The sequence below is a fragment of the Antechinus flavipes genome, chromosome 3 (genome assembly GCF_016432865.1).
Source record: "Antechinus flavipes isolate AdamAnt ecotype Samford, QLD, Australia chromosome 3, AdamAnt_v2, whole genome shotgun sequence".
Taxonomy (NCBI): domain Eukaryota; kingdom Metazoa; phylum Chordata; class Mammalia; order Dasyuromorphia; family Dasyuridae; genus Antechinus; species Antechinus flavipes.
The window spans coordinates 261,466,173-261,475,954 of NC_067400.1; the positions used below are offsets into that span (position 1 = coordinate 261,466,173).

General features: G+C 39.6%; 1 protein-coding gene across 1 annotated transcript; it reads right to left on the reverse strand.

The window, feature by feature from the left end:
- Window positions 1-6,809: 6,809 nt before the first annotated feature.
- Window positions 6,810-9,417, reverse strand: NYX (nyctalopin). Its single transcript, XM_051990590.1, has one exon. It carries the CDS (start codon window positions 8,337-8,339, stop codon window positions 6,810-6,812), a length of 1,530 nt encoding a protein of 509 aa, XP_051846550.1. The 5' UTR covers window positions 8,340-9,417.
- Window positions 9,418-9,782: the final 365 nt, after the last annotated feature.

The following is a 9,782-nucleotide window of genomic DNA, read 5'->3' on the forward strand; positions in this document are numbered from 1 at the left end:
TCCTTGGCTAGATGCTAAGGAACTAAGTCCCTTATCAGCATACTTCATGCCTGTTATGGCCTTGCAATCTGCTTTCCAAAGTTATGTTACCTAACGCAAAAAAATATTCTGAGAGGAGAGGATTAAAAATGCTGGAAAATGTCAGACCTTGTCAAATACTATTCTGGGGAAAACAGGATAGGTCAAACAACATTAGCAGGGACAATTAGTTCCATAGGAGCGGTATTATTAAACGTTATTGACTTAAGGATGTTTTATAGCTATAGCTCAGTTTTATAGCTTTTTGGAGGTTGTTATAATGCAGTAACAATTTTATTTTAATCACCTTTTCAAGAGACTGAATAGGGGAAGTCTACAATGAAAAATAATCATTTAACCATTTTCTTTTTTTTAAACCTTTTTTAGGAACAAAGAAGGAACAGCAATGGTCTGGAATCTCTGACAATCACCTGATTATTTCAGGAATTTGCTCTTCTAACCCTGGTTGGAATTACACTTAGGCAATTAATGCATTATAAGAAAATATGCAACTGAGCATATTTTCTTATATGCTCAGTTGCATATTTTCTTTTAGTAAAACTATGTTGGTAAGAATGTACTTCTTTCTATGTGCTATCCACTTGAATTAATGAAGTTTCTCTTTCCTTTCTTAAGCCATAAGTGGCCTAAATATTATGCATTGCACATACCAAATGGTTTACAATTATTTGTTATTTATTCCTCACAACAACCAAAGAAAGTGGGAAACGTCCCCCCCCCAAAAAAAAAGGAAACAGAAGTGTACAAAACATTCAATGGATGACACAAAATATATTACTGCCACCCCCTAAAACTATAGCTACTCTATCTCATGTTAATTACAGTGTTCATCAGCTACATATCAGTAAAACTAGAAAGTACAAATAGTATCTAGGACTCTGTAGTCTAACATTACTGAATGGCTATAACTTTTTAATGGAAGGTAGCTTCTATTGTTAGGGTATTAATTTACAAAGATAAAAAAAAGACATTAAACCTCCTCAACTCTATTTATTTTGAAAAAGAGTTTTCAGACCTCTGGGGTAAATTTTGCTTGATCCTAAGTGTTGGATTTTGCTGAGGATCTAAAAACTGAAGAAAAGACACAAAGTTATCACTGAAATCTCAGCAGTAGGGAGGACTTTTATTCAGGGGTGGGGAAGTGAGAATGATACTAAAAAAAGAAAAAAAAGGAGCACCAATGAATGAATTCTTTAAAAAAAAAAATAACCAAGAATTAAGGAAGTTCAGAAACAAGCAAAGCAATATTAGAACTATCATGTAAAATTTGAAATATACAGAAAACACACCATACATACTGGAGAAGCTTCAGAAATAGGCTGTCTATATTCTTTGTATGGGGAAATATGTGTGTCAAGTTCTTAATAATAAAATGGAAATGTTTTAAAAGGTAAAATCAAATAAAATTTTAAAATATATAATTTCCTCCTCTCAATGGACAGATGGGGAACTACAAGTGTAGGATTTGGTATATGCTGCATGTATTTCTCACTCAACTGATTTTGTTGAACTGCTTTTGTTTGTTACAAGGAAAGATTCAATCGCCATGGGGCGTGGAGAAAAAGTATACTGGGAAATATTAGGCTGTGAAAATCAAAAGCATTTAAAACATCAGTTACTTTAAGAATCAAGTCTCAAACAGTTAAGCCAGGATGTCCTCTTCCTTTGCTGGAGCAGCTACATGGTTCAATGGATAGAGTGCCAGGCCTGGAAATCAGGATAACTCATCTTCCTGAATTCTGAGCTCCTCAGCATTGTTATCTGTATAATCCTGAGCAAGTCATGTAACTCTGCTTGTCTCAGTTTCCTCATCTGTCAAATGAGCTGAAAAAGGAAATGGCAAACCACTCCAGTATTTTTGCCAAGAAAAAATTCCATTCACAAAGAGTCAGACATGACTAAAAAATTATCAAATGATAACTTTCCTGCCCAAACCAAGCTTCTATATCCTAGCTATTCAGGTACCTTATCTAGATTCCAGACAAATTAGCCAGCAACCTTCTTGAACATATACTGCAACTGAGAAGAGATAAAGTAAAAATTTAATTCAAATCTTCAGCACTTCAAGAATATTTCCTTGGTAATTGTTTTGGAATTAGAATTGTTTTCCACTCCACTGGAGACTTTTATAATGGGTTTGGATGTAAGACACAAGGAGAGTCATTCAAAGCTATTCACATTAATATTTATTAACTTGTAAGATTCTGCAAAGTCTCTTGGGAACCTAACATCTCTCATTAATTGAATGCCCTGGAAGCACCCCTTTTATTCTTAAGTTTTCAGGACAGTGTTCACGTTAGTGTTAAGTCTTGATCAATGTTCAAAATAATTCATTTTCACCTTCTGCATGTTTAATCTCACTTCTCTAGATTTTATAGATGAATAAGGAGGATTTAAATAAAGCAGTTTCTTTAAAGATGGTCCTATGCTTTTCTCTTGAACCTTAAATCCCTGAATATAAGTAGGTAATCAAACCTTTACAAACAAATCCACATGAATCTGACAAATAATCAAGCTGTTCACCTTCCTATGTTCCCAAGACTGGATTCATAGAATCATAGATTTCGATCTGAGAGGGACCTCAGAGGCCAAACAGACCAGTGTTCATTTTATAGAGAAGCCAGTCAGGATCTAAATAATGAAAAAAATTACCCAAAATGAAGCAAGAAAAAAGTAACAAAGGTTTTGAACCCATTTTCTCAGACATCTCAGAATAAGTTTTTCTACTATTGTATATTAGAATTTACAAATAACTACTGTTTATGGAATCTACAAATAAAGATTGGAAAAAACCTCTAAGGTTATCTAGTTCTTCTGACCTGTCTCTGCTACTATTTCAAAAAGTCTGATTGTGAGATAATTACATAGTTTATCTATACCTTTCATCAGTAAAATATACTTTTTTTTAGGGATGGAGGATTTCAGAGAACTTCCTCTAAAAATGATAGTACAGATATTTCCCTGAACTTTCAAAATTCTGTTTAGTGTAATCACAAATGAAAGTAAGGTCTGAAGCACTGAGCTGTTCTGGGACCCAAATCTATTAAAATGGTACTCCTCCTTTCCCCAAGCACACACCTTTAAAACACACTTAGACTCTCATATGTGGCCTACATGAATGGAAGGATGGAGAAATAACTGCCCTGAGCTTCTAGGGCTCAACAGACTTGGATTGTCACTAAGTTTTGATGAGCTTTATTTTGCTTTGTTATTTTTTGCTTTTTAAACACCCTTGCCTATTAAAAACATATAGTCATAACTATATATCACTATAACAACGTTGCTTACAATGAGATTACTAGATCTTATAAAAATAGCTTAAGAAAGAAAACTAATGCCCACTAGCGAAGGGAGAGAGAGAATAAGAAAGGAATTGTAGGATCCCTTCACTTTTTTAATGCATGAAATATGAATCTTTTCTTTCTATGTTTTCTTTCTCTTGGAAAGCCTAATGTAGTGGAAATGGCAAGAAATCCTATTTGACCTCAGTAAGGCATTGCCCCAGTTTTCTTCCTCCCAGTTCAGCCACTTAATGTTCTTGTCATTTTTAACAACTATAAGTTTTATTCTAGCAGATAAAGTAAATGATACATTTTGAAGACACAGTAATCCCGAACAAGGGCCATTTTAGTATTCTATCTTCCTCAAGGTTCAAAGAGGCACCATAATGGCCTGAAAAAAAATTAACTCCTGAAAATAGGAGTGCTTTCTCCTCTTAGATCAAGGTCATAATGGCTTACAATTCAGTAAAAGCTCACTCCAGGTTATTCATGATTCATTATATGGCTCCCAGCCCATTTTACCCACAATTCTAATGGAATTCTGGTTAACTTTATTAAAAAAAAAAAAAAAAACAACCTCCCAAGAGGAGCTTTAGGTTTTGATACTCGTTCAAAAACTTCCATTATAAAAACTGTATCTCTAAAAAGCAAGCCAGCCAGCCAGCCAGTCAGTACCAAGAAAACATATTAAAGTTGATACCTCAAACCCTCCCGGGTCAAAAATAATGAAAAACATTTTTCACTAGGTGACATTCTACTCCTTGGCAACCTAGACTGATAGGTTTACCCTGGATTTCCATCGTTACAAAGATGCAAAAAACAAGTCTCCATTACTCAAGCCATCCCTTCCATAGCTTCCCATTGCATATGATTGGAGTAAATGGTTTTTCTGACCTGATTTCCACTGATTCTTGCACATGAAAAATAATACTTGGAATAATACATTGGAAACATAAAACTAACCTTCAGCATTTAAGTTTTATGCAACATATTTTTAAAAATCCTGCCTAACAACCTATGGAAAAACAAACTATTAAAAATGCATGCTCAATTAATACCTTTTTTAAAATTCTTAATACTAAGCTTCCAGTGGCTGGGTGAAATATTATTTCTTTCAGATCTTCCTCAGCTCAAACCTGTAACTGTGCAATAGGCAAAGCAAGATTGGGCCTTGAAAAACAGCTCTCTATTATAGAAAGAATTTGATCCATTTAGAGGATTACTTTAATCTTAACTTGTAAATATCCTGGAAATCCAAAATCCTGTGCACTAGGTAGGTCACATCAGCATTTATTAAGCATCTGATAAGCCATTAGACTGTAAGCTTGTTAAGGGCAGGAACTAATTATTTTTGTCCCTCTTTTTAATCCCTAGTGTTTAACACAGTTCCTAGCATGTAATAGGCATTTAACAAATGCTTATTGGTTGACTGATAAACTCATGTGGCTCATCTTTTTATTTTGGATAAAAAGAACACAAGGACATTCAACTTAGGAATCTCTGATGGTGTTTTGGGGCAGTAAATTGGGCAGAGAATGCCTGCAAATTAGTGGGAAGCTTTTGATTTTCCTGCTTGGAAAGAAGAAATAAGGAATAATATACTCAGCCCCTATATGATATCACCAAAGCCTTTCTTCTTCAATCTATGCCTTGAAACATAAAAATAAAAACCACAAGAGTAGCTGTTACAAGTTTCTGGAATTATCCAAGAGCAGCCCATTTTTGTCCATTTTCATTCCAACTATTACATTTTTTCTGTTTCTGAAAATTGTTGTTGAAGGGTTTGGGAAAAGCCATTAATAGCCCTGGGATGGGGGTAAAGGGGTCAGGCAAGTATAGAGATGGCTTTCTGCACTGTCACTGGGCAGTCATGAGTTCCTTCTCATAGTCAAATATCATGGAACTCTAAATTTCCTACTCCCAAATATTGGGAGTGCAACATCTTCTCTACAGTTGACAATAAAACACGCAAAGGACTAGATTCTGCCTCCATCCTGTCTTCCCTTATTAAAAGATCCACCTAAGGAATTCCGTTTTTCTTTAGGGCTAAACATTGCCCTCTCAACTCCTCTTTTGAAGAAATTGAAGTCAATTTTGTATTCATCACCAATTCCCTCTCTACTATCCTTTTTGTGCCTTCCCCCAGCCAGTCATTTCAGTAACCTGCATCTCCACTCTCCTCATCTGGTTCCACTTTTGTAGCACCCCAGTCCCTTTCCCCATTTCAGGAAGGAAAGTAAACTAATTGATTTATACTAGCAGTGGTCCTCAAACTTTTGTTTTCAATATCTTTATTCTATTAAAAATGACTGAAGATCTGTCCAAAGAGTTTTTGTTTATGTGGGTTATAGTTATATTGATCACATTAAAAATAAAAACCAATTATCCATTTGTAGACTCTCTAAAAGGATTTCAGAGATTCAGAGGATGCTCTGGACTAGATTTTGAAAACCACTGCTCAAGAGTGTTGGATTTCTTCAAAAGAGGAATTAAGAGAGGTCAATGTTTAGCCTCAAAGAAAAAACCTCCTATGGTGGGAATGTCAGAATCTAAAATCCTTGAGTGAGGGAGATGTTATGGGGAGAGATATATACATACATATATCTGTCTGTGTGTATATATTATACACACACACCTCTCACATACATATAAATTATAGGAGGCAGCTAGATAGCTTCATTGATAGAGTGCTGGGCTTAGTGTCAGGAAGCCTCGAGTTCAAATTTGGCCTCAAACGAGTTGTGTGATCCTGGGCAAGTCACTTACTTTCTGATTGCTTTAATCCAGTGGAGAAGGAGATAGGAAACCATTCTTGCATCTTTGCCAAGAAAACCCTTTGGACAGCACTGGCAGGCAATGGCCATGAAGAGTTAAATACAACTCAACAAACCATGACAACCACCACAATCATAGATCATATAGGGAAAAGGCCACCTCGCATCTTCCGCCTTGGTGCTGGCTGGAGGCTGAAGGATAAACCTTTGGATTTGGAGACATTTGGAAGGAGCTCTTAGAACCAAGGAGAGAGAGAGGATTCTAAGAAAACTAACCGGGCTATATTGGAGACAATAAAAGATCTGAACTTTTAGCACCTGGCTGCATTTGGGTGATTATTACTTTTAACTGAAACTAAGGCTACCTCCAGAAAACCTCCCCGAGAAACCTGCTCCCAGAGAGAACCATTATTATTCTAAAGAAGAAAAACACCACATTTTGGTGCCCTGAATGTAGGACTTGGGTAAAACGTGGAACACTAAATACAGAGCTCTAAGTATATTCATCTTCTGTTCCTCTCTGATGCAGTTGCTGAGATTGTTTGTCTTTGGGGATGGGAAGGGGTCAGAACAGCATTTCCCAGGTTTCTCTCCCTGCGGCCGTTCGGCCCCACTCCCGGTGATCCCCTGCCAACCAGAGATCAGTTTTAACCACCCCAGGATCAGCGTGGTTTGGAGTGCCTAAGTATCAGCTTTCCCAGGATGCCGTGGGAATTCATCCCACATTCAGTCTTGTCACTATATCACATAGAAATAGGTGAAGAGAGGCCCAAAACGTCAAGGCCTTGCTTGCCAGCCTCCCCTCCAGGCCTGAGGAAAGGCTCTCCAGCAGCGAGCTGTTGGCCAAGCCCAAGGTGCCATTGGCCACGTCCTCCAGTGGAGCCCTTGGGGACAGGAGCTTGGAGATGAGGCTGCTGAATCTGCTCTCCGTGGCGGAGGGAGGCCCCTCCGAGGGGGCCTCGCTGGGGGCCGTGAGATTCAGCTCCTCGGGGTCCAGGCAGAGCCCCTCCTGGGACCGGCGGAAGTCCACCAAGCTCAGGTCTCCGCTGGCCACGGAGGATGGGGAGGCACAAGTGACGTCCCGGACGAGTCCGTAACTCTCCATCCATTCCTTGAGCCACTCCAACTGGCAGTCACAGTGCCAAGGGTTCCGGAACAAGTAGAGACGGCCCAGGAAGTAGACCGGCTGGAAGATGGAGAAGGGCAAGGAGGTGAGGTTATTGCTGTTGAGGTGCAGGGCCACGAGGCTGGTGAGGTTCTCAAAGGCCCCTTCCTCGATGGACTGTATCCTGTTCCTGTCCAGGTAGAGTACTTCCAGCTCCACCAGGTCCTGGAACCAGTCCCTGGACACTTGGCTCAGGGAGTTGCCCCCAAGGTTGAGCATCTTTAGGTGGCTCAGGCCCTCAAAGGAGCTCCCTGGGAGACCGTGGAGGAGATTGTCGTTCAGGTAGAGGTACTCCATCCTCTGGCAGTCCTGGAATGCACCTGCATGCACCACGCTGATCCTGTTGTCTTGCAGACTCAGGGAGTGCAGCCGGCCCAGGCCCTGCAGGGAATTGTAGGCAATGGCCTCGATCCAATTTCGTTCCAGGTAGAGATGGGTCAGGTTCTGCATCCCCCTGACAGCCCCGGGCACCCGACGGAAGTGGTTCTGGAAGCAGGAAAGCTCCTGCAAGGCAGGGAGGTCCACAAAGATTCGGTCAGGGATGCTGAACAGGTTGCAGCCGGCCACGTCCAGCCTGACCAGGCGTCGGAGAGAAGCAAAAGTCTTTGTGTGCAGGTAGCGGATGTCCTCATTGTAGGCAATCCTGAGCTCCACTAGGTTAGGCAGCCCCTTGAAGGCCCCTGGAGTGATGAAGGAAATATTGTTGTGACTCAGGGACAGGTGTCGGAGGGAGGGCAGGGTCCCAAAGGCCCGCTCTGCCAGGAATTTGATGCCATTCTTGTCCAGGTTGATGAAGGAGGCCTCGCAAGGGAACTCACTGGGGATCTGCAGGAGGCCCGTCCTGTCACATAACACGGAGCAGCTGCGCTCCTGAGTGCAGGTGCATCCGGTCGGACAGGTGCGAACACAGGCCCAGACAGCGTGGGCACAGGGGAAGCAGAGAATCACTTTGCAGCAGCAGAGGTGGGTCAGAAAGGGAAGAAGCAGGCAAAGAGCAGAGGTTCCATCAGGGGAGAAAAGGCAAGAAGGAGAGGAAAAAAAAGATGGCCATTTAGTAAGAATCACAACTTCAGAGAGCATTCCCAACTGGATCTATAAATAAAGTCTCCACATTGGCATTCAAGGACTTCTGATCTGCTTTTCTAGCTTTATCTCCCAAATATATTGATCCAAGCATTCATTATACCCTCCAAAATATGTGTCAATTTACCCCCTATATTAGGTAGCTCAGTGTATAGAGTGATAGGATCAGGAAGACTCAAATCTGATATTAGACATTTGCTGAGCAAGTCTTCTAACCCTGTTTACCTCAGTTTCCTCATCTGTAAAATGATCTGGAGAAGAAAGTGGAAAATCACTTTTTTTTCTAAATACTTTAATCCTGTTGGCTCTACTCTGGAAGAAAGGAGGATATATCCTTGAACTGTATATGTAATAGAACAATGGGACTCCCAATGACAGCTCCACTCTTCCCCCCACTCCAAGAGAGAAACTTCTATTGAACTTACCTTTTGCTTAAAAGAAAAAAAACAACAATAACCTGGATTCCCACACTTGTTTATAGAGTGATAAGTACAGTTGTGTGCTGATAAAAAAAATTTAATATAGGCTGAGGAGGCTGGGGGATACATATACAAATGTTTTGAAGTTTAATTCAAATTATTCATATTTTCTTAAACCTAGGCAATCAACAAAACAATAAACCAATTCCTTATTTATAGCAACTACCAATTTTCAAGGCATACATGTGGACACTGAAAATTTAACAATCTGTTCCAAAGCAGGTTAGAGCTGGCTCTAGCATATCCATGGTACCAGTTCCTGTCTTACCATTCATTGGGCACTTACCAACTTTATGTCTTTAGTTACTTTTTTAAAATTAAAAATCTTGTCTCTTCTATTATATCCAAACTCTTTTTTAGATCAAAGACTGTACCCCCTACATTGCCTCAGAAAGAGTAAAGGCAGAAATTTGGAACTCTGCCCAAAGGAGTGTAAAACTGTGCTTAACCTTTGATCCAGAATTACCACCATAGACAGTTGGAGTCTATATCCCAAGGAGCTCATAAAAGAAGGATAGGATCCACATGTGCAAAAATGTTTGCAGTAGCTCTTGTTGTAGTGGAAAGGAACTAGAAATTGAGTGGATGTTCATCAATTGGGGAATGGCTGAAGAAGTTATTATATGTGAATGTAATGAAATATTAATTTTCCATAAGAAATGATAAGCAGACTGATTTCAGAAAATCCTGGAAAAACTTACCTGAACTGATGCTCCATGAGGTAAACAGACTCAGGAAAACATGGTACACAGTAACAGCAAAATTATGTGATAATCAACCATGACAGATTTAGCTCTTCTCACAATACTGTGATCCAAGACAATTCCAATAGACGTGGGATAGAAAATGCTATCCACTCCAAAGAAAGAACCATTAGACTGTATACAGATTGAAGCATAGTATTTTCACCTTTTTTTCTTTGCTTCTTCTTTTTCAATTTTTTCCCTTTTGTTCTGATTTT